The 26,423-nt window shown below is 35.9% G+C and overlaps 1 protein-coding gene across 3 annotated transcripts in view; it reads right to left on the bottom strand.

The window, feature by feature from the left end:
- Positions 1-26,423, bottom strand: part of Slc12a2 (solute carrier family 12 member 2) — a 98,363-nt gene that overhangs the window by 67,235 nt on the left and 4,705 nt on the right. For all 3 annotated transcript variants that reach the window (XM_013075753.3, XM_004854442.4, XM_087180562.1), the window contains exons 2-4: positions 6,186-6,305; positions 5,320-5,395; positions 4,836-4,931 (exon numbers count right to left, since the gene is read on the bottom strand). In XM_013075753.3, the coding sequence (XP_012931207.2) occupies positions 4,836-4,931; positions 5,320-5,395; positions 6,186-6,305 (292 nt within the window). The remainder of the gene's footprint in view (positions 1-4,835; positions 4,932-5,319; positions 5,396-6,185; positions 6,306-26,423) is intronic.

Below are 26,423 nucleotides of genomic sequence, written 5' to 3'. Positions count from 1 at the left end.
TAATGTCGTCATGATTGTCATGCTAAAATATGTGTGGCTCCTGATCTGATGTTTTCTCTGTAAAACTGCAACTGTTGTCTGTTAACATTCTGCAAGGATTCAACTACTAGAACAACTATGTTTCATAAAAACATGGTATAGTCCTCTAACTATAGTTTATATTTCAAAGTGCTTGATATCCACAGGTAAAATTGTAATAGTTAAGCTCACTGCTCCCACTGCAATGCTAATGTCACTAATCTTTTCTTTTGGGTGTTCAACAACTAAAATCTGGAGACCAGAATTAGAAAGGCAACTGGGCTAAGAGGCCAGCCAATATTTTGGACCTGGCCCTCCAAGGTCAGTGAGGACCAAGGACATGAGGGAACCTATTCTACTGTATCGTACAATTTTGGTGAGTCACCCAACCTCCCAAACAGGGAGATTGCTGGACCCTAGAGGATAAAAATCTTGTGTGCCAAAGGAGGGTCACCAAGAGGGATAAGTCTTCCACACCTTCACAGAAAACAACATGGTCAAACAAAAGCCAGGTGTGGTGGCACATGCCTATAATCCCAGCACGTGGGAGGCTGAGGTAGGAGGATAACTGTGAGTTCAAGGCCAGCCTGGGCTACATAGTGAGCTCAAGGATAGCCTGAACTGCAAAGTGAGACCCTGTCTCAAAAACAAAAACATGGTCAAGCAAGGCCATGACCCATCTTGACAGCTGACACTGACTGAAGATGGGAGGCTCTATGCATGGTTCTAAAGTAATGCCTGAGAAGACTTAACTGACCTTGATAAGTACCAAGATGTTAATTTTGACTGACACAGGTCTCACTTTAACTTGGTCTTGAATACCCGGTAGTAAAGTAAAACTAAAGATATTAAGTAAAGACCATAATAATAAAACTAGACATAAAAAAAAGGCTCCAATTGCTGACCCTTTCTAGCAGTTTCCAGCTACACTGATAGCTGATCACTGTTATGAGTACTATGGTAGAATCTATAAAAGCTCAACAATAGTTTTTAAATTTCTTAGTTAAAATTTGTCCTTCAAAACCACCAAACTCTATCTTCTTACAGCTAAAACTAAAGAGACTTATAACAAAATATCAGACTTACAGATAACCTCCATCAGTAAAGGGGTTTAAGAGCCAGCAGGTTACAATCTCTATTTCAGTCCTCTACAGTTTCTAAACGTGGCTTTTTCTCCAACCTGCCTTTCCATTATAGTGCTCATACTTTGATTATGCATGCTATTTTCTTAAAACTTTGTTTATTCTTGCCTAAAGGCTGCCAAACTCCAAGTGGTCATACAGATGTAACCTCAGAGGAGGGGACAGGACAGCAGGGCTGGAGTTGCAGTTAATGAGTAACAGATGATCATCATCATGCCTATATAAGAGAACCTCCATAAATATCCTAAGCCATGGGTTAAGAGGGCTTCCATATTGGTGAACACAAAGTTGGCAGAGGATAGCATATGAAGAAGGCATGAAAGTCCTCAGTGGTCAGGCGGTTGGAGATCCATTCCAGGGATTCTTGACACTACCATAAAGCGGTTTATGGTTAAGAATGGCAAATGAAGCCAGACATGGTGGCACATGCCTGTAATCCCAGGACTTGAGAAACTGAGTTCAAGGCTGGACCTGGCTAGACAGTGAATTTGAGATCAGCCTGAACTACATAGCAAGACTCTGTCTCAAAAAATAAAAATAAAAAGTAAAAACAAAACAAATAAAAACAAAATTCACACTTGATATATTGGGTCACTTCAGTTTGTTTTAGACCTAATTCCCTCTCCCATCTGTTTTGGTCCTTGAAATTTCAATCGACAAGGGTTTCTTATTCCATAGATTCCCAGTCTGGAACTTGCTGTCATCAGCTTGTCGTGATATTAACTCCTCCCTACACATTCCAAAAAATGCTCCCTGGAGCAACAAACATGTGACTCAGGTTCAATTTGTGGAGAAACAATACCTCAAAGATACTTTTATCATGTTAAGAGTTTACAGAGCTAGCAGATTCTAACTCTTTCTTCCTTCACTTGTAGAACAATCATCAAAAAAAAAAAAAATCTCTCATAATTTCTTGGTTACCTTCAGTTCAAGTAAGAAAACTTTTCATTAAAGAAAGTTTAACCCAACACTAGATTCTTTATCAGCTGTCATAATAAAATGGTTCCCTAACATTGCTCAAAGATGAGAAATGAGATTATTTTTAGATGTTTTATTGTGAATTTTATACAAATCAGTCATTACCATTATTATTACCACTGTTGAAATTATACAAACTTCAGCCAGTTTCTCTAAATGGGTTCCTTAAGTGGGTCCCTTAAGTTGCCTCCTTAAGTTTTGACATACCCTGTAGCCCTTGTTATTTTTTTACTTTCGGATATGGATGAGCACATTTCCTGCTTAGATCTGGAATCAACCATTTTTCCATGGTTTCCAGGTTCTTTTGAATGGAAAAACAAAAGGTGGGCACGAGGGGTGCCTTGTTGCTACTGGGTTGGTCACTTATCACAGGTCATTTTGATAAAGCTAAGAAAAATGTACTTTTGGGGTAAAATGTGTTTTACTTTTATATCTATTTCTATTTTCTCCCACGTAGAAAATACTGTTTTTTCCTAATACCAAAATAAACCTTGTTAGAAGCCCACATGTCCATGAGTCTGACAGGATTCAGAAGGGGTTTAGAGTCACTGCAAGAGTCTCCAGGAAATATTCAGTGCAGAAGATGCAGTTTATTTCTGTTTTGTAAAGATACGTAAGGTGTCCAAAGTCACCAACCAACAAGTGAAAAAAGTGCATTCTAGCAAAGTTTTATATTTGGTCCTTTTTTAAATGACTTTCAGTTGAGCATGGTGGCATACACCTGTAATCCCAGCACTCAGGAGGCTGAGACAGGAGGATCACTGGGAATTCAAGGCCAACATGGGCCACACAGTGAGACCCTCTCTCACTCACTCTCTCTCTCTCTCTCTCTCTCTCTCTCTCACACACACACACACACACACACACACACACACACACACTACCTCTTTTATCTTCCGTAGGTCTCATTATTTCAGTATATGTATTTATTTTCTTTTTTTTTTTTGGTACTGGGGATTGAACTCGGGACCTTGTGCTTGCAAGGCAGGCAGCAGCACCACTGCCTATATAATTATTGATAGTAGAAGAATTCCAAATTTTATGACCTAATGGTCTTTTTCCTTATACATTTTATGGAATACCATTCTGAACAAATTCAAGCAAAACTGCAATTCAGTACATGTGAATTTCTTGGGACAGATCTTCATGAGTTCTACATTCTCATATTTTCCCTGATATCCAAGATAGAGAAGGCTAGACACAATTTCTAAAGAAGACATACCCCTCTCATATATTATATATTATATATATTATAATATATATTATTGTAAGATATATATATGTATTATATATGTAATATATAACACACACACACACACACATATGTATGTATGTTTACCAGTATAGAAAACTGCAATGTTTTTTGGGGTGCAGGAGGCCACAATTCAGGAAAATCTATACTGTACTTCCTGATGTTTAAATTAAAATGGAAAACAGTTCAAATCCATGCTGCCCATAGCTTCATGCCCCATTCCCACAGAGGTTCACAACCTAGATTCTAAGATCTGAGGATACAGAAATTCCCTGATGCTACTGCATCCATGTCTCTGCACCCACTTTTATTTCCCAATAGTGTCAGACAAAAATCAAACACTGGGTAACCAGTATTTAAAGCAAAAATGAGGGCCAGGGATTTAGCTCAGTGGTTCCGCCGCCTGCCTCACAAGCCAAGGTCCCAAGTTCGATCCCTGGTACCAAAAAAAAAAGCAAACACGAATCACCTCAGTGTTGTCTGATTCTGTTGGACATATCAGCATTTCACAATCCAAAAGAGCTCAATTCAGAGTAATACAGATATAAAACTTGAGTAAATAGTGATGTGTGCTTAGCGTAGTCGTAGTCATACTGATAAGAGCTACGAGTTTCCCAGGGTCACTGATCTGCAGCCTATGGTGTCTAAGAAAGATAAAGACCATGGTAAAACATTAAAAGTCAATTTGTTTCTCTGCCTCCCCCTTCAAATACCTGATGTAGATAAAGCAGAAATTTTGTTCACATAGTATCAATTAAGCATATTCAAATAACTAGCAGAGGGAACAAGTGGATTATGTTCTCAGTTGATCTATGATGGTGTCCTTTCTGCAGGGATCTTATCACTCCAAATAAATGAATTTTGGTTTGGCAAATGCAATTCTTTTCTTCTCGTTTCAGGGGTCCCAAGGCAATTCTCCTGTTCTTTTAGGTGCTCTCTCTGGGGAGAGTAAAACTTCATAAGGCAGAGCTTGTAGATTTAAATAAAAGAAGCCTGCTTACAGATAATAGCCTGACTTGGAGGCACAGATTGACAGTGCCAAGTGTAACTCATATAAGCTGTTTGATCATGAGAAAGGTTTTATCTTAGTTTCCCTCACAGAGGGATGGGGGATGGGGTGGTAGAAGGGAATAAGGCTATACCTATACAATGTGGACCAAACACTGGGATGTATGTTAATGATCCAAGTATTGGAGGAGGATGCAACAGAGTACAGCCCAGTGGAGAAGAGATTAGGAAGAGGCTCTATTTTAACTACTAGATACACTAAACATCTTAAGTATTTTAAATCTTAAAATTTTACATTCAAATATAATAGTTTGGAAGTGCTTAGTAGAAACTCCTATTTGCATAGACCTCATGTTTCTTTTATTAAAGCAAAAAATTAGAAATAAGATTGAAGTCTCAATATATTTAATAATATGAAGGGAAAAGAATTAATTTACCTCCTCTTACAAATCCATTAGTAGCTATTGCTGAAGTAGACAATCCTGTGATAGTTGTCACAACAGTGGCCATCGCTATTACAACAACTGACAGACCTTTAAGAAGAAAAGAAATTAAGAATTTTCATACTCCTATTTAAACCTAGCATTACAGAGAACAGGTTGGTCTAAGTATATTGAAGGTACACTAAAGTTAACAAAATTTTTTTTGGTACCAGGGATTGAACTCAGGACCTCGCACTTGTGAGGCAGGTGTGGTGCCACTGAGCTAAATCCCTGGCCCTAAGTTACCAAATGTTGACATCATTTTTGAAAAATCAAATCAGAATTATGAAAAAAGTAGCATTAAAGTAATAATCCAGATAAAATAAAGGAAAACACTGCTCAGAATGTCTCAGTTTTATGAGGATGAGACCTCGGAAAGGCACACAGTTATTGTATTTATTCATTATACTCAAATCAAGCAGTACGTAACTTCACTTACCAATTCCAGCTTGACCCACAATCCATGACAATCGAATAAAGAGCATCACACCCCAGATATTTAACATACAACGTACCTAAGAAGGAAAAAAAGGCCAAGATATAGATGAAATCAAACATAATATAATAAACACTAAACTAGCCAAAAGTATGTATGCAAGTCTATAGAAGATAATACTTTTAACACATTCACGATGGTGCTGTAATTCATATGTCTCGCTGCCAGTTGGCTTGAACCACTGGTGGTACATGCATGACTGTCCTATCGGTTGGCTTTTTATTAATTTTATTAGTGAAAAGACTGATAAAAGTGATCAGATCCATTTGTAATATCAGTGGTACGAGCTAACCAATGAAATTACCACCTGTGGTTCAACTTGGTGGGAACATGTTAAAATCTAACTCCTTCTGTGAACAATTTGTAAAAAGAGCTTAGGTGGACTTTATAAGTATAATGTAACATATAAGTGTATGGGTATAAATAATGCTCACTCTATCGGAAGTAGCAAAAGCAATACAAGAAGTACAAGAAATATTTTAAGACTTTAGCTCTTTTAAACTGTATCTAATACTCTTAGGCATGTAATACATTTTCTGTGTTTTTTCCTTTTAAATTATTTGTGAAATTTTCCCTAGCTTATCAAGGATAATTTTGTTCAATTAATAAACATATCATATCTCTTCTATTGAATTTAGTTTCAAAAGCCCAAAGAAGTACAGGTTAATAACTGGGTCTTCCCTAGTACTCAGACAATATAGCTAAAACAGAAGGGTGGGGAATTCTTCTGAGAATTAATGAATACATTAGGCAGGTTTTACAATCAATAAAAATGCTGTAACTCTCAAACGAAGTCTCTGTATACATACTAGAACACCCTTGATCCAGCCAAATTTCACAACTCCTTTGCTTTCTGCAGTGTATGTGACCACAGCATCTCTGGTTGGAGTACTTTCTTCCCCATTTGCAAAGCCATCCTCAAAAGGTTCCTGGTTAGAAAAAGATACATGAATTATGCTTAATAATTATTTGAAATTCCTTAATAAAATAAACATAACTGAATATACTTAATCATATTCAGGAGGACATATTCCAGATTTCCAAGAATCAATTGGTATGGCTTGGCTATAGTTTGTCCCCCACCAAAGTTCATGTGTTGAGCGTCTGGTCCCCAGGGTTCCCACAGTGAGAGGCATGGAGTCTTTGAAAGATAAAGTCAAGAAACTGGTCCGCTAGGTTACTTGAAGAGCCATGGTAGAAACAGAATACTAGTCTCCTGGGACAACTTCTCTAGAGCCTCATGGGTTCCTGTTGGGTGATGTGGTGCTAGCTCCCTCACATGCTCCCATCATGAAAATCTTGTCATGGGTGACACAGCCAAGAGGAAGCCTCTGAGAGCCTACACCATTGTTGTTTGGATTTTCAGCATCCAAAATTGTGAGCCAGCTCAACTTTTCTTCTCAGGTAGCTTCCCTTGGGTATTACATTTCAGTAATAAAAAACTATGTAATATATATGTTTTTGAATATTTTAGTTGAGGAAAATATAAAGGAATAAAGTGGAAAGAAACCTTAATTACTGTGATTTCTTTAAATTTAAATCTCATCAGAACAGTAAACTCATCTTAATAAATTCACATTTTATATTTCAGTGATGTCTGGAGTGTGCAGTGAATATTATCTGCCAAGTCTAGACAAGCTAAGTCAATCAATCTCTCTCTACCAACAAATTTCTATCACCTACTCGCCACCTTTCCCATACCGCACATTTCAACATTAACAATTTAAAACTCTTCATCACCAGTCAATCAATTTTCTCCTTAAGAGTCCACAGAGCAGGATCCCTATGGATCCTAATATTCATTCACAGCACCCTTCCTTCACTTACTCTTTTCTTGCATTCAGCTGTTCAATGCTCTGGACATTTCCCTTTGTAATTTTTCCTCAGATTCAAACATGAACTGGTTGAAACAATGCATTTTCACAACTAATGTTTTATTCTTAGGCAAAGCTGCATGACTAATTCTGTAATTCTTAGCTTTTTGTTCACTACCTTCCCTTTGTTGGTTATTCTCAATTTTGGTTTTGTCGCAGGGCATATGATCCATTTTCAAACCAGTAACATAGCTTTAAGCAGAACAACAAGAAGGCAGGGAGATGACCTGGGAAGTAAGAGATGTTCCAACATCTATAATGTCCCTAATACTCATGGTAAAGCTAGTTTCAACATTCTTCAATGCAGAAGAGCCCATCAAATTTATCTTTCAAAGCAATTTCAATGCTTCACTCTGTTAAGTGAGCTCTGAATATAAATGAACAGTAAAAGGTTTTGTGTTACCACAAGCAAAATACATTAACAATCCAAATTTTCCTTTGCCTTTAGGCTATTATTTCTCTCTTTGCTTAGAATCTAGTATGAACATGATATTGAAGAACCATTAAACTTGTCATAAGTATGTAAAATAGTTTTTTAAAAGGGGCCAAGAGTCTGTGTAGCTCAGTCACAAGAACAATCCACTTTGGCATTACTTCCACTGTCAAGAGTCAATGATGATCACAAATAATAATAAAAAAGAGTCCTTATATGTAAGGATTGATGCCTTAATTCAAATTAATCACTTTAATGATTCAGTTCCATTATTCAAACAAAAAGTTTGGCTATTAATTCAGTTAACTTTAAAATAGAGAAGTTTTTGTTTTCCCTATAGTTGCTCTTCAGTTATTTTATCAAAGATTTAAAAATATTATATAACTTCCAAGTATTATGAGAAAATATAATGTCCATGATATACACAGATACAGTTAGACAGAACAGTTCCATCACCCTGGACTCATCTCCATGCTCATGCTGGATTTTCTCTCTGTGGTCATCTTGCCAGACCCCTATCGTTAAACTCCACCTATGTGTAACAAGTCAAGTTATGACTTAAGCTCATTTCAAGATCGGACCAGCTCTCTAACTTTCAGCCCTATATGTAAATATTAACATGTGAATGTGTCAGTATGTTTACCATTCTAATCCTTACCAAAAGAAAAACAGAAACAATTTGCTAAAAACAGTGACCTTTTTCCTAAATGAAAAGGAGAAAAAATATTCTTTATTTTTTGGATATAATTTTTTAATTCCTGAAGATTTCAGCAAACTCTTGTCAAAATGTGTATTTGGCCAGAGTGATGGCAAGATTTAAATCCTTTGTGATGCTTTACAATGCAAATATAGTTTAGCTTTATTTCTAGATGCACAGGTTTTAGAAATTCACTTTCTTATTCAGTTTCCAATATCTAAAACTTAACTTGCCTTTTGATTTACAAATTTATCTTTTAAATACTAAAGATCATATTTCAATTCTGCTACCTAAGAAAAAGCACTCTTTTCAATACACTGACTTGGTTTAAAGCTTTTCAGTGAAAAAATTATTACAGTATCAAGCTATTGATTCTTCCCAAATACTTAATATTTATTCAGTAAAAAAGGGACGACCAATAATGAACTGGATTTAAAAGAATGGACACAAATTAAGCTTTAGGAAAAAACATTATCCAGTTTTTTAAAAACAACAACGAAAAAACCTTAATATGGTTTTTAACTAGTTCTGTAACATGGAGTATAGAATTGTCTGAAGTGCAGACCTTCATCAGTGCACAAATGTGCATAGGAACACGTGTATTTCATTTCTAAATGCTTTAAGTATGCATTACATTAAAATGGTACAGTTCTTTTTCTTTGGACACCCCATTTACTAAGTCCATTATTTTCACTCAAAAAAAATACTCTTTATGTTGTCATGGATGAGGACGGTAACATTCAGTAAAGATGATTTGTGTAGCCATCAAAATTACTTCTGATCATATATTTCTTTTCCAGGGTAGACTGACAAAGGGTTTTTTCAGTGTGTGAAGTGAAATTTACTTACCGAGACTGTTTAAACAGTGAACTTCTTAGTATAATAAAAAGACTAATAAAACATTTCTGGCAATGTTTATTATTAATCTATTCAAGCTTAGTAACAAATTTGTTTTTAGCTAAACTGCTAAAGGCTTGGTAAAAGTACTTTGCACGGTGATTGTAGGCATAATATACAAAAACAATAACCTACATGTTTAGTGGTATTTTTTGTTATCGTTGCTGTTGTTTTTGAATTTGGGAAGGGGGTATCTGAATTTTTGTTTTATTAGTATTTTAAAGAAGAACTGAGCAAAGCTGTAACAAAGTGTCTCTTTAGTTCTTTTCAGGCTACCACAATACTGTCTCCAGGGAGATCAAGGGCCGGGGATTTAGCTCAGTGGTTTCACCGACGCTGCGCAAGTGGGAAAGGACTTGAGTTCGATCCCTGGTACCAAAAAAAAAAAAAAAGATCAAAATTACTTTTGGTGCTCGTCTATTATTTGAAGATTCTGCATTTCTAAAAGCAGTTTCTGGACATAAACTAGAATCAGATCTTTCTACTCAATTCATTAAACAAATACTGATTAACTCATTTTATCAAGAACCATGCTAGGCACCTATTAAGAGTGGCTATTTTCTTAGTACAGGCTAGAGATAAAAGGCAAATTGGGACTGAAATTTTATTTCATAGGTCACTACATTTTCCATTGTGCAAAGCAATTTCTATTGAAATTAAATGCTTAATTCAGTCAATGGAAAGCTGTCTGACTTTTCAATAATACACCACTTTACAAGTTCCAGCTGCTCTTCTGAGACTCAGTTTCCTCATCTATAAATGGATAACCCCTGCTAATCAACATCATTCCTGTGGAGGTCTTGAGGCTCTCTAAATAAAGATTACTCTGAAGAGAGCCATTTAAAGCAGTTGAAGCTGCTAGCTCTTAGCTAATAAACTGATACAACTGGATTACAAGATCAAAATCTAAATTCAAGTGCCAATACCACATGTGGAAGATGAGAGTTTGACTCACTTATCGCTATGTATTTCAAAAGAATTACTGAGAACCTTATTCTTAGGTGGCCTGGCTGTACTATTCCTGGCCATTCCTCATTAAGAACAAGGTTATACCATCAGTGGACTTCATGAGATCAAGGATAGCAGTTTCTCTGGGACTTCTCATGAACTCAATACCCAGGCAATATGCTTCCTGCAGCACCTGCTGAGGACTAAGGGCAGGACCAGTGAGACCCTGGACTCCTCTTGTCACTGAGACCCTCCCCTTCTGCACCTCCAAATGAATCTCTGAAATACACACGGTGTTAAATCTTAATCAAGTTTTATGGACCAGGTGCAAGTCTGCTTTCATGTAAAGGCCCACTCATTTAAGGGGAACAAAACTGACTTTTAGCAACATCTCTGGAAAGTGATTCTTAAACTAATATACTCACAGTTAATAGGAAGACCATATAAGGTATTAATTTACCAAAAAAAGAGGGACTATTACTTATTAAAGATGAAGAATGCTGAAAAGGAAGAAAGTTGGATATTTCAATATGTGTTTCAGTAAGAGAAAGTTATATGTACAATACTGGAAAGCAACTAGCTGCTATTTTCCTGCTGTCACAAAATGAGCCAAACATTCACTCAACCAGTAAAATGAAGACTAAGAAATTATGCTGAAAATAATTTTTGTATTTTGATCTATGCAATAAAATCTGAATCCCAATCACAACTGATGCACCTTTTTCATGATAAGTCAAACCTTACTAAATACCCTAAAATACAGAAAAGAAACATGAACAGAGAAATAATGGAGGGACAGGAGATATACCACTATGGAGTTTTTATTCATTTAATAGTACTTTTAGAAGATGGTACTATGTACTGAGTAGCAGGTATAGCAGAAAATTCAGAAATTTTCAAAGATATAAAATTGCTTACCCTAGTCAACTTACCCAGTTTCAAATCATTTTGACAGTCCACATTGTCTAAATACTAAAAACTTCTGGTAACTATAGCCATCAAAATAGTCACATGTTCAATATTAAGAGATCACACGTAATAAAAACAAAACAATAATCCTTTTCAGAGTTGTTTTAAATTCTATCCCAAATTATAACATCTGTGCTAAAGAAAAAAATAGATGGAAAAGCCTATTTAGTAGTTCAACAAGCTGCCTTCCTAGCTAAATACACTTCATTCTCATCTGTTTCTGAATTTATCCTTTACTATTTCCTGTAAGTACAGAAATACTTGGAAAATTTAACAGGGCTGGGGTAACTCCCCACCCTGCATTTTCTTAAGGACAATTCTGGCCAAGAATCAGCTTGTAAGTTGGGAAACAACTTGGCTTTTTCATATTTAGGGGGATGCAAACCTCGGTACAGAATCTAACCAAATCAATTCATGTTTCTGCTGATATACATGAAATTTTAATACTCTCTAATACTGCAAAGCACAAAGAAACAGGTTTCTTCCTGCTTGCAACAAACAAATTTCTTATCAAATACAGTGTATGTAATCTAGGTGGTTACCCATGACTTATGGGATGAACTAAAAATTCTTAGCCTGTGAGACCCTCAACATCTGGTTAGTTTATTTTAATGACAGCCACCATTTACTTGGCCTACTGTATGTCAGAAACATTCCTAAGTGCTTTCACATCCATTTCCCTCAACTGGTATATCTCAGAGAGGTAGGTACTATTATTCCAAATGAAGAAATAGAATGGTATTCCTAAAGTCATGAAGCTAATAATGTGGCAGAACAGATAATCCTGTACATTATAGAATTCCACAAATTACAGTGAGTCAAGGTAAATATTTTGGGTATCTTTTTTGGGCAAAGGGATAAAAGATAGGCAATTTACCGAACTCAAGAATGGTGTTACTCAACCTTCCCAAATCCCCAGCTATTTCTGCTCTTTGCTTTGCTTATTTCCCTTATTCCTTTGTTTCCAAATCTATAAAAGCTAGGCAGTCCTAATAAAAAGGACAAAAAAAGTTCTCTGCTGGATGGTGCCCAGGAGATTTTTAACTCAGTGTAGACACTTCACCACCATCAGCACACAGTGTCTATAAAATCCTACTAAACCAATGGTTACACTGTGCCACCTAGAAGGAAAAACAACTGTTGCAGTGTCCAAATCTATCCATCTAGGAAAACATACAATATGTTTAAGTATGGAGTAGTTATGTGATATTATTTCGCTTTGGAAGTTTCCTTGGGGGCTACTGCAATAGAAAAGGTAAGTTAAAAAAAAGGCCAATCAATCCATTTCTGTGGTACACAGGATTTTTTTTTTTTTTTTTCAGAATCCTCATTAGCTGCTCAAGTTAACAATGCCTTATGTTTAATCAATGTTCTGGGTCATATTAGGTTCTTTCTTCCCTTATTATATACTCTTCTACTGCAACCTCTGGACCCCTGACCCAACTGTACACCCATGCTTTTTCAAGAAGGCTTGATAAGTAAATTTATCCACATAGAATTTTTTGGATTTGTCATCACTGTTTTGTTACCATAAATAGTAAGACTAAACATAATGAAAGGAAGAATAAACATTAGCCTAATTGCTACAGAAGTGAAGTTCCTGTATTTTTCCAACCGCAAACCACTTTCCTATTTCTATTAATTTTTCCTGAAAATTTTTATACCTCTTCAAATTCCTGTCCTTTAAGTCAGAAAATTACTGAGTGATCTAACACATTTAATTGATATAATTTTGCTTTTTTTTTTTTTTTTTTTTTGCTGAAATGCTGATTTTCAACTACTTTTTCCTGAGGGGCTTCTGACTTGCTATTTTCTTTGCCTGTAATATGCTTTGAAATGCCTGGCTCTTTCTTATCCTTTAGAGCAGTGATGGCAAAACTTTCAGCTTCCAGTGATAACAAATAGCCTGCTGCAGCACACATTTGCCATAGGTTCCCCACCACTGCTTTAGGTCTTAGCTTTAGCAGTCACCTTCCCACAGTACTCAGCGCACAATTTCTAATTAGTGTCCGTTTCCTTCCTTCATGGCACATACCACACTCTGTAATCATCATGTTTTAGGGACAATACCTGGTTTTCTGTAATCTATACACTCACCTCCACTCCTCCAACATGCATTAAAATGAAAAGTTTGAAATAGCACAGATCTTTCCTGGCATTTTTATCAAAGATATAATAAATATATTGAGCTTTGACAGACAATCTCTATTTTCTAAACAATGTCCTGAAATAGTAGAGTGAAATGAAACATGTTAGCTCCCAAGATTTAGGTTTAAATCCCATCTCTACTAGCTATGTGATTTAACTTTTCAGTTTCTAGATCTCTAAACTAAGGCATTAATATTATCTACCCCAGATTGTTTGAGAAGACAAAGTGAGAAAGTCTGATGACTGTACAGAATGCAAAAACTCATATATTACTGATGGGAGTATCAACTGGTAAACTGGAAAAAAAAAACTAGGAAAAAATATTGGGTGTTATCAAGTTGAAAAGATATATACCCTTAACCTAGTAATTTTACTCCTAGGTATACTCCTAAAGATATATAATACTTGCATTAAAAAAATGTTCAGTCCAACATTGTTTAAATCCAAATCAGAAACAATGTAAAAAACCGTAACTGCAGAATAAAGAAGCAACAGTATATTCATACAATAAAAGATAAATAGTAATGAATAAACAGATTATAAATACAGCATAAATGTATGACATATACTATCAGTGAATAAGATGACCGATTGTTATCTTACTGGCATGCATCTACAGTCCCAGCTACTCAGGAAGCTGAGGCAGGATCACTTGAGGCCAGATCACTTGAGGCCAGGACAACAAGACCAACCTTGGCAGGTTGGCAACATAGCAAGACCCCCATATGAGAGAAAAAAAAGGGCAAATTAAAAATGTACTATATGCTTCCATTTATACAAAGTTTAAAAACAGGAAAAACTATACTATTAGTCTTCAGGAATACATAAAGGTGACAGAAACCATTTTTAAAAAATCAAGACTAAGATCCAAAAAAGTGATCACCATTAAGTCAGGCCGGTGACTATTTCATGAGGAAATCAGAAAGGGGTACATACAGATTTCTGGGGTGACAGCAAGGTTCTATTTCTTGGTCTGGGTGATTACAAAGGTTTCCACTTGATACCTTAGGCTATACATTTATGCTTTCTATTCTTTTTATATTGTACAATAAAAAGATTTGTAAAAGTGAGGAAATATGTTAAAGACTGCCTGACATTAACAGATTAAGAGTTCAATAAACTTTAGCTATTACTATAAACAACTGTCATGTTCTGAATTAAAAAGCAGATATTAAATGAATATATAAAAAGTAAATGTTATAAATCATCATCAATCTAGAAGCTACTACCATAGCTTCTTATAATTGAATATTGGCAGAGTTTTAAATTACCCAATAAGAGTAAGACAAAAGTACTGACTTTTCACATACAGATACATCACTTTCTGCACCTCACTGATAAAGAATCACACCATTATAAATACGGAGAGGCATCCAATGAGAAATGTAATTGTGTTGTATACCTAAAATGTACCAATAAAAGAATTTAAGAAAAAAAAATAAAATAAATAAATACATAGAGGCAGTGGTGGTAAATCTATGGCACACATGCCACAGTAGGCACTTTGTATCAACTGAATGTTCTAAAAGGTTCGTCATCACTGTCACAGGGTTTAGTGCAAAGAATTGTGCCTTTAAAGACCAGATCACACTACTAAAAATATTTTGTAACTTTTCTGGCATCAAAAGTTTACTTTATAAATGACAAATTCCTACCTTCCCTATTTCCCTAGTGGCAAATGACATGCACTTTACAACAGGACAACCTATGATAATGCTAGATTGTAGGTCTGAGAAAACATCCAGGGCCAATATTAGGGAGGCAAATTAAATCTCAGTTAATGACAAAAGAGTAGGAAGCTTTCTTTCAGGGTACTTTTAATATACAAAAACTTGTTGCTTTGCAAGAAGCTAAGTGCACACTGAAAATGTTAGTTTACCAAAAATATTATTTACATTCTAAAAAAAATCTTTGGAACTAAATATTAATAATACCTGAATACCAAAATTTCTCATATTGTTTGCAAGCCAAAGTTTTAAATTAATATCCTGAAATATAGCTGATTTAGCAACTAAAAATAGGTGCATACATTTGCAAATTTTAATGCCACAATGGTGAGTAGTCTAACAATTGTGTGAACATTTCTTTTTTATCAAGTACTAGCCAATTATATCATCCCAAAGCTAGCAACATTTTCTATCCGTGCTGTCGGTGATTGGTGTATTCTGTCTCATGCTCCCCCTTACAGACTACTCTTTCAAAACAAAGTATTGTTTTACAGGAATCCAATCTGTTCTGGTTAACAATGCTCTATTAGCATCCAGTGGCATTAATGCAAAGCTCAAAACTCAAGTACCACAGATAAAAAGTGGATGTTGTGATCATGTGACTCTACAATGAACCAAGTCAGAACTGCTGACTGCAGTCAAAGAATTCAGTCCTCTACCTCTAGCCCATAATATTTTTTACTTATCATTCAAGACTGACTTACAACAGAACACATTAAGAACAATTTATGTTTTGCCTCAAATTCTACACAATTTGCTAATGTCAAATTACAAGCTTGAAACATTTTAATTCAAATTACCAGAAAGCTTATACTTTCCAGTATTGTTACTATAATGATGTCACCTACATTTCAACTTGATTTTAAAAATAACAATCAAAATTTTGAGAAGGCCACCGAGAAGAATGAGACCAGCAGCCTCAGAAATGGGCAAACCATATGCATGGAAAACCATGTGATAACAAAAAGCAATATGCATGGAAAAGCATTTGATAGCAAAAACAAGATTTAGTATACACCTGATAAATGGCATGCACTCGTTGTTACGTACTTCTTACAGAAATAAATGGTACCTTTTAATAACAATGTTATCTTTCCCACTTTCAATAAAGGAACCAAGAGCGAGAAGGGCAAGTCTTTTTTCAAAGGTCACACAACTGTCAAGTGGAATGACCAAGTTTTCAATCCCCGATGACAGCTCAACTATATATGCATGAAAAGGACCAAGGCAAATGGAAAAGAGTGAAGACAAGAGAGGGTATGCATGCCCACCCATGGTGAGACTGTGAGCTTGCTACTGAGTTCAAGTCTCAATCTGAGTGTAGCTGACATGGCACAGCGTAGAAGACACCCCCATCCCCAGGGCCAGACTAAAAACAGTAGCTGAAAGCTGTAAAAACAGTAGCTGAAAGCCGTAAAAACAGAACAGAGATATCAGCTTGTACAGGGGGACTAAGTTTACAGTTTGAGCCTATGTTAGATAACCTTTTTAAAAAATAGGTAAATCGCAAAAGAGTTATGTTTTAAAGAAGCAACTCAAGGTCACTTCAATGTATTATTTACATAACCAGTTTCCACCCCAAAAATTATAAAACATGCAAATAAACTGGAAAATATACCATACTGAGGAAAGAAAAAGGAGTTATTAAAAATTAACTCCCAAGTGGGCTCAAATGTTAGATTTAGGAGACAAAGATTTCAAAATAGGTGTAACATATATGTTCAAAAGTTAAATATTATCAGTGAATAATAGAGGTGTGTCAACAGAGAAATGGAAGCTATATTTTAAAAATTAGGAATTCCAAATAGAAAACATTTTTAAAGAAAAATCACAATATCTGAAATGAAAAAATTCACTACATGGATTTAACAGTAGAATGAATATAGAAGATGGAAGTAGTGAAAAACATTAAAATACAGATACAAGAAACCTAAACCCAAAAAGGATATGCAAAAAGCACACCTGGACACAAACTGCTGAAAGCCAAAGGTAATGATAAAATCTTGCTAATGATAAACTCTTGAAACAGTCAGAAAAAAATGACATGTCATCTATAGTTGACTAGCTTTTTACAAAAACAATGGAGGCCAGAAGACACTGGAATGCAAAGGAGTGAAAAGAAGAAAACTCTGTTACCTAAGTAGTCCTTTCAAACCTAAGGTAAAATCAAGATGCCTTGAGATAAACAAACACTGTGAGAATTTGCTGGCAGCTGACTTCCATTACAAGAAGTCCTCCAGGAAGGGAAACAGATCAGATGGAAACACAGACCTCTAAAAGAAATGAAACTCAGTGGAAATTATATATATGGTTTATATCATACATACACACTTTCTTTTCTTTTTTGTTTTTAAAGCAGAGGACTACTGAAAGCAAAAAATACAACAATGTATTATTACAGGGTTTACCATTTATATAACTGAAAACAAGGGCACTAAAGAAAGGTGAAGTATTCTCTTTTAAGATCCCTTGTATATTTGTTTTGTTTTCTGAGACAGGCTCTCTTTCACTACATAGTTTAGGCTGGCCTTGAACTAAGTGATCCTCCTGCCTCAGCCTCCTGAATGCTGGGATTACAGGTGTGCATCACCACAATGGGCTCAAGATTCTCTTATTTTTAGCTGAAGAAATTTAATATTTTCAGTAGAGTAAGCATTAAAAGAAAAATAATAATGCAATGGGGTGACTAGAAAATCAACAGTAGAACTAAAATGGAGTACTAAAAAAGATCTTTTCTCAGAACAAGTGATGGCGGGAAAGGACAATTAAGAGAAATCAAAAACAGAAGACAAAATAAGATGACAAGCTTATTCAAAACTGAATCACTGCACATGTAAATGGACTAAACAGTCAAAAAGAGAAAAAGGGCAAATTATGGTACATGTACTTAAGAGAATTATACAAGTATTCACCTAAACAGATTTGTGTGACACGGGAATTCTGCTTATTTACTAATAATTAGCTCCTTAATGGTAGGTGGGAAAAGCATGATATAAAACTGTAGTTGTAAAATGTACATAAGGAGCTATGGATGTAACTCAATGGTACAGCACTTGCATGCACAAGGTCCTGGGTTCTACACCTCCAGCATCACAACAGATGTACTTTAAAAATGTAGAAATGATCTTAAGTGTTTGAGGTTTTTTTAAGTTACTTCCTAATAAGCTTGCTGTATTACTTTCTCTTCACAAAGAGTAATAAACATTTTAAATGAGCAAAGTACAATAATGTCCTTAGAATAAAATTTTTAAGTGTTTTAAAAAGGGTTAATCCTCAACCTCTTAAAATTTGATATTCTAGGATAATTTGAGACAAATTTTCTGAAATGACTATGGTTCACTGATTCTTCTGTACTTTTCTAGATGAAGAAGCTGTAATGATGATCAAAACTCAGGTCCTGTCCTTGCCTCTGCTCTAAAGGGTTATAGATGGTATGTTCTGAGAATTCTTTTATTTTTTTATGATTTTATCTTCTGTCTCTACAAGATGCTATTTCTTTCTGGATCCACCTATATGCCAGCATTCATTTTTCCCTGCTAGCCCACCATGGTTCTACAAGTCAGACAGGCACATTTCTAGTAATTATGTATACATACAGAATAACTAGTCTCCAAGTACAGTAGTGAAGCCATTTGATATGAAAAACATGTTGTTTTGCTTAATTACTGTATCTCAGCTTTTTTTTTTTGATCAGCAAATCTGCCAAACAACTGGGGAATAGGTGAGAATATTTTCTCCAAGCCTAAAAGCCAAACTTTATTTATAAAAAAGGTGTAAGTTATTACTGAAGCTATTCCTTACTATTTTTGACAAAAAACATTTCCCCTTTAAATCCTGCAAGCTTTGTACATCTCTGCAAATGCTTTAAGTATATAATTTTTTGACATTTTTATTTTCAACTAAAATTGAGATTCAAAATGATTTTTAAAATGAGCAAATTCACATTTTAATTTCGAAAGAAAAATTTTTCCTAGGAAATTTAGTCATTTATCACAAAGCTGAATTTCTAAAATAAAGTCCATTTATGCCTGAAACCACTCAGTTCTATAAAAGAAAGGTTTACCTAGGCACAACTATTCCAAATGAATTCATTAGGATTCAAATGAATCAGTTATTACATATGTGCGACTTTATATAGGACTTTAATAGGCCACTTAATGAGCAACAAATGTATTTTCTTAATATCTCATCTTTCCTACTACTACCCATTATCATCCACTTACTGCTGCAAGACTTGAGCAAGTTGCTACTAATCTTTGAGTTTGCCTATCTGTAACCTACCTGGTTTGCAAGATCATTGTGCCCAGACTACAGGGAGCTTCTGACCATCGCAGATGCTTAATTTAGTAATTTAGTAACTTAATTCTGTGTACAATTATCTAAGAGTCAGATTTTGATAATTAGTGCTTGTCTATAATATAGTATCTGAACGCTGATATTCAGCACATAGAAAAGAACTATGTACTGCTGTCGTAGGGACAAGGTTTAAGACACTCGATATGGTCTAGGACACCAGTTCTCAAATCTGGCTAAGAATCACTAGGAAAGCTTCTAAATATCCCAAAGAGGTTGTTTAGTAACGTTGGAATCAGGGGTCCAGATGAAAAGGATATAGAGCCAGAGACCTGGTTTCAAAAAGATCCTACCCATCATGTCTCAGCTAGTTGTGCCTTTGAAATAGGGGGAAGAGATGTAACTCCCAAAGCTACTACTAGATAATCCAAAACGTGAGTTTCTGTTCTCTAAAATCGAAGAACGAATTTTAGGAACAATGGAGGTTAAGAGTAGGAAAAATTTATTGGGAGGAAGAAAGCTTCTGCCTAAGAGAGGCAGAAGGGGGACCGGAAAGTGGGTTGCTTGCCCACCCCACTTTTTTTTTTCCCATTAAATTTATTGGTGCATTGTCACTATAAAATACAGTTACATTCACCATTGGGATCTTGTATCTTTACATGAGTATCTTGGTTCTTATTTTTTTCCCCTTCCCTTGCCCTCCCTTCAGCCGCTCCACCCTTCCCTTTTTGTAAAGACCTTGCTTCCATTTTTTTTCCTTTTTTCATATTTTTTCCTTTCCCTTTTTTCCCTTCCCAACTCCCCTGCTCTTTGCGAACTTTTCTTCCTGTTACACAATATCAGGTATACATTTTTTAAATTACAATATTAAGATCTAGGAGACATTACCACAGATTTTACAGAATTTAAAAGGATATAGAAAGCATATTTCAAAAATCTGTTTTGAAATAAATTTGACAACTTCTAAGAAGTACCTTGGAAGACAAATTAATGAAACTAACTCTGGAGGAAATATAAAATTTGAATAGCACCTATTAAAGAAAGTATATTCCTAGCTTGAAAACCTACCTATATGACAACAGCAGGATCATATACATTTTAACTGATAAATTATAGCAAACAAAGCAGAAAAAAAGAAGGAACACTTCTCCCCTCATTTTAGGAACTCAACATTGTGCTAATCCTAAAACTTGGTAAAGATAATAGAAGAAAAAAGTATGAACCTAGATAGAAATTTGTTTAACAAAACAAACTCTTAGAAGTCAGATCTGGCAAGATGTAGAAAGTGGTTTTGCTATAGGGATGGCAGTGTTGGTTCAACATTGGAAGATCCACCCCCAAAAGTCATCATTTTAACAGAGGAAAGGAAAAAGCCATATGATCCTGTCACTAGTTGGAGAAAAAGTATTGGACTAAATTCTACAGCTGTTCATGGTAAAAGCTATCAGGAGCCTAGAAGTAGAACAGAAACTTCTCAATAAATTAAAGACATGTACTCCATACTTCCAGCAAGAATGCCTTATATAAATGGAGAAGATACAATGCTTTCTCCTTAAGGTGGGGAACAAGGGCAGATATGCCTACTCTTTATCTGTCCATTAAACTTTGAAACCTAGTCCCCACCAAAATAGTCTGCAATAAAATGACACAACTAGGATAGGATTGGCATGGCAGAAGCAAAATCTTTATATGTAGATGAAATGATCGTCTACAGAGAAAATACTAAGAAATCTCTAGGAGTCCCTAGAACTTGTACTTGAATTTAGCAGGATTAGAAAACACAAAGTATGTATCAAAATTCAGGTCAGTGTATACTTGCTATAAATGAAGAATTGGATATTGAAATTTAAAAGTTATGTAGGAGTACAAAGGACCTAGAAAAGATAAAAACAAAAACAAAAACAGTGTTGTAAGACGTTTAGTACCTAATTTTAAGACTTCTTCTAAAGCTACAGTAATCAAGGCAGTGTTGGTGTAAGGAAAGACATATAGATCATTGGAATAAAACAGAGAATCTAGAAATAGAACCACACATATATGGTCCATTGAGTTTTGAAAGATCATTTACCATTAGCATTTTATAGACTATAAACTCAATTCAACAGCCGAGGAAGAGATAGTGTCTTCAGCAAATGGCACTAGAACACCTGGTATCCGTATATAAAAAACTCACCTCAACCCTTTTTTTCCATACATGAAAATAACTTGAAGGGATCTATGAACCTAAATAAGAAAGCCTAAAAGTATATAACTTTAAAAAGAAATTATAAGGGAAAATATTTATGAATTCAGGATAGGCAAGAACTACCTAGGATACAAAAGACGTGATGTATAAAAGAAAAAAAGTGATAAATGGGATTCCATCAAAATTTAGAACTTTAAATGACATCATTAAAATGAAAAGTAGTCCTTAAACAGACCATATTTACAATCCATATAACCTATGAGCAGAATATATAAAGAATTCTTAGAGCTCATTAATAGACAACCCCATTAAAATATAGACATAAGATGATAAATAGCCAGTATAGCACAAGGAATGGTGTGCAACTCTAGAATCAGAAAAATACTAATCAGTACAATAATAAGATTGAATTATACACTCATTAGGGAGAGGAAGTCAAAAGTTTTAAAAGCCTTGTCATGATTTTTTCTTTTTGTTGGATTCTCCCCCTTTGTGTTTAATTTGTCATGACCAATGGATTCATTCTGCTGGGTTTCCTGGGGTTATGATCCTCATTGTCTTTTCCTAGGGGATTGTCTAAAATATTTTGGAGTGCCAGTTTGGTATTCATGAAGTTCCTGAGGTGCTCTTTATCATGAAACCATCTTATTTCTCCATGAATTTTGAAAGCTAGTTTTGCAGGGTACATCAATCTGGGTTGGAGGCTGTTTTCCTTTAGGGCTTGAAAGACATCACTCCAAGCTCTTCTTGCCTTGAGGGTTTGCACTGAGAAGTCTGCTGTGATTCTGATGGGCTTTCTGTTGTATGTGATTTGTTTCTTTTCTCTCACTGCTTGTAGAATTTTGTTCTTCTGTTGGATTTCTGGAATCCTAACTACTATATGCCTATGTGTAGATTTTTTTTTTTGATTAAGGCTAGCTGGAGTCCTATATGCCTCACTTAACTGTATGTCAAGTTCTTTTCCCTTTCTTGGGAAGTTTTCTGCCATCACTTCTGTGAACAGTTTTTTTATATCATCTGCACTCTCTCCTCTTTCTTCATTGTCTCCAATCAGTCTTATGTTATTCTTCTTTGCATCGTCTAGCAGCTGTTGGATTGATTTCTCATGTTCCCTTACAATTCTAAAGCAATTTTTCTTTTCCTCCTCACTAATTGGAATCTTATCTTCTATATGTGAAATTCTATCCTCACATTGGTTCATTCTGCTGTGCAGACTTTCGATGGAGTTTTTAATCTCTTGGAAATGTTTGTATCTGTTTTATGTATTCCATTTGTTTCCTATGTTGGGATTCCATCATGTTCCTCAGATCCTCTATTTTTTTATCTGTGTCCTCTCTAGATTTATTAATCATGTCTTGCACCATGAGCAAAATCTTTGCTGTTATCTGAGTAATTATTTCTGATTTCATTTTTCCCAGATCCTCTTTTGTTGCCAGTTCAGAGAGTCCAGGTGCTTGAATATCAGATTGTTCCATCTCGTTTCCCTTTGGGGTTGCTGTAGGTGATCTGGAAGTCTGTTTTTAAGACTTGTTTACCTGTCTTCTCATTTCCACGGGATGGGGTGCTTCTGGCGCCCACACGCCTCACCTTCTCTGCCCTAGGAGCTTGGGATGGAAGCAGGGAGCTTCCTTCTGGGTGCTGGGACCGGCTGAGCTTCACTGCCCTAGGAGCCTGGGATGGAGGCGGGGAGCTTCCTTCTGGGTGCTGGGACAGGCTGAGCTTCTCTGCCCTAGGAGCCTGGGATGGAGGCGGGGAGCTTCCTTCTGGGTGCTGCGACCAGCTGAGCTTCTCTGCCCTAGGAGCCTGGGATAGAGGTGGGGGAGCTTCCTTCTGGGTGCTGGGACCCGCTGAGCTTCTCTCCCACCCCACTTTTCAAAGATGTTTTATACAGCAAAGCCATGTGGTGAGGCAGGTACAAAGTGGGACAAAATTGTAAGACCCAATGGAAATTTACAAGGTGGGCATGAGGTGGGACAAAACCATGATCAACCAATAAGATTACAAGTACAGTCACCTAAGTAATATTGATTAAATGGGGATCAAATGAAAAGACAAGTCACATACAAGGAATTTCCCATTTAGAATATCAATCACTGCTATCTGTAGGGGAAGTGGTACTTCTTTTCCTTTTTATAATGCTAACCAGTGAATGTGCCTCAATTGTTCTCCATGTTGGTTCCTTGCAGTGTTGGCTCCTTGCAGTGTTGGCTCCTGGAGGGCTGGCGCCTTAAGGGAGGCCCTGTCTACCTGCGAACAAGGTACCTAATTAACTTACCTATCTATAATACCTTTAAGCAAGCTACAGCCCTGTAAAGAGAGATTGCTACTCAAAGACTTTCTTGAAACCCATATACTCCTAAGATATAAAGTCAAAATGCAGATTTCTAAGAGTGTTTTAGAAACTGAAATACCTTAAGACACAAAGACAATTCTTGGAAAGAGATGAATTCCACTGATTCAAGCAATTCATCGAGAATTGAGGTATATATTCTATACACCTTTATTTGAGGATGGATTCTAAGCAAAATTAAAAGAAAATTTGATCACTTAATGCCTTTAAACTAGTGGTGACTAATGAGAAAGAAAAGAATAAAAAAAGGAATTATTGAAGGATAAATTTCACATAGATAACACTTCTGTTGACAGCACTTATGTAAAACATTCGTGTCGATGGAAATGTTCTGTTTCCATTGTCCAATATGGCAGTCACTAGCCACCACATGCAGATACTAAGCACCTATGGAAGTGATTCAAGCTGTGTATGGTGGCACTTTCTGGAAAGGTGAGGAAGGATTTCAAGTTTGAGCCCAGTGTGGCAATTTAACAAGTTAGTAAGACCCTGTCTCAAATGGAATTTAAATTTAATAACCACATTTGACTAGTACAGGATTAGAACATTCATCTGCAACAATTGTCTCAGGCAGAACATCTAACAAAAATGCATTATTTAAATGAATTTCACCTGGGAATGAAACTCAGGTGTTCCTATGTGTTAGGCAAGCACCCAGCCATGGAGCTACACCCCCAGTGCCCTTTTAAAAATGTGGCTACTGGAAAATGTGAAGCTATATATGTAGTTGATGTTATATTCTTATTATCCACTCCCACTCCTTCACTTTGTGGAATCAACCCATGCCTATGTACTCTTCAAAAAACTACTGGTATTCATTGCTTTACATGGTGAAATACAAAAGTACATTTTTATTCCACAAAAACCTTTTGGGCCAGGGATTTAGCTCAGTGGTTCCGGCGCCTGCCTTGCATGCGCAAGGTCCTGAGTTCAATCCCCAGTACAAAAAAACCCCCAAAAAACCCTTTGTTAACAGAATTTAAGAAAATTCTGGTAGCTGCAATCTTTTAAGTGTTTATCCCACCATAGGATAATTTGTAGAATACAAACTAATTGAGGCCATACCCCAAACCTGTTCTTCAAATCTTCCCCATATCCATAAATGTCAACTCCATTCCAAACAAGGGAAAAACCATGGCCATACCCTTTCCACATACACTCCTTGTCCAAAACATCAAGTCCTCAGAATTCTAACTTTGAAACACTCCTAGCAACTTAGTAAAAATCATCCTTAGTTTCACTTAAGTGAACCACTTCTTCCCTATGTTCAAACCCCTCCAATGCCTCCCCTAAAGTCACCCTAAGTAAAGTCCTAATTCTGAATCATCATCTACAAAATTCTACACTACCAGCCTCTGATCTCCTATCAGTCTTTATCACTTCAGTCTTGATTACCTCCTCTCAATCACACCAAGCACATTCTCATCTCAGAGTCTTGGTGTCTGCTGTTTCTCAGCCTCCAGTCTGGCATTAGTCCTGAATTGCAAGAGGTGAGCCCTCTTCACTCGCTTCTAGAGTCTGCTGCCATATCAGAGAGGCCTTCAACAACTCTAAAACAGCACAACCATCTTTGTCTAAGTCATCTTTTCCTGACCCTATGTCTTCACAGCACTACAAGTGACCTATTTACTGTCTCCTACAACTAAAAAGCTCTATGACTTTGTTTTGTTGGCTCTGATAGCTCCACAACCTAGAACAGTGCTGTTGTGGATGTTCGATAAGAATTTGATGAATAACTGTAATTCATATTCATCTCATTTCAGTATGGAAACAACTTGATTAATACTACAGACTTCCCAGACACGTACATGAAACATACTATTAAAAATCACTGAAATCAAAGATGATCAACACATAAGAAACAAGAAACTCAATTTTGGTCTTTCAAGTTCTAGTCTCACAGAATGGTGATGTGCCTATGAAAATAAAGGCACATAGAAAAGACATCACCTATGATTAGAAGTGTACGAGTTTGTATGCCACATTTTACATCGCCAAATTTATCTTAGGTGTGTTTAGGGAATGTATTTTATGTAAGTCAGACTTCAGTGGCCTCCTAGCATGGATTCAGCAAGATGCAGCTGATGGCAAAATTGTGAAATGGGACAAATTTAACTTTGCCACATGCAAATATTTTTCAGGATCCCACCTTTACTTAATCCTGAAAATCCAGACACCTCCACCGGTGTGACCCATTCTTGTTTCTCTAAAGTGACCTTCAATAAACCTTGAAAGTGGCCCGTATGTCCATCAACAGATGAATGGATAAAGAAAATGTAGTGTTGAGTACAACTCTCCTATAAAGAAAGATAAACTTGAGTCATTTGTAGGAAAATGGATGCATCTTGAGACCATAATGTTAAGTGAAATAAATCAGACACACAAGCTTAAATATCACATGGTTTCTTTTATATGAGAAACGCAAAGTATAAATAAAGAACAAAATAAAAGATATATAATAAGAAATAGGAAAAAATAATAATAAAGTGACCTTCAAGGGGTGGGGATCTAGCTCAGTGGTTCCAC

This window comes from Heterocephalus glaber, unplaced genomic scaffold (assembly GCF_053883595.1).
Source record: "Heterocephalus glaber isolate CG9 unplaced genomic scaffold, H.glaber_assembly_v1.0 deba00001463, whole genome shotgun sequence".
In the NCBI taxonomy this organism is placed as follows: Eukaryota; Metazoa; Chordata; class Mammalia; order Rodentia; family Bathyergidae; genus Heterocephalus; species Heterocephalus glaber.
The sequence above is the reverse complement of the archived record's forward strand: the minus strand, read 5'-3'. Positions and strand labels throughout refer to the sequence as shown.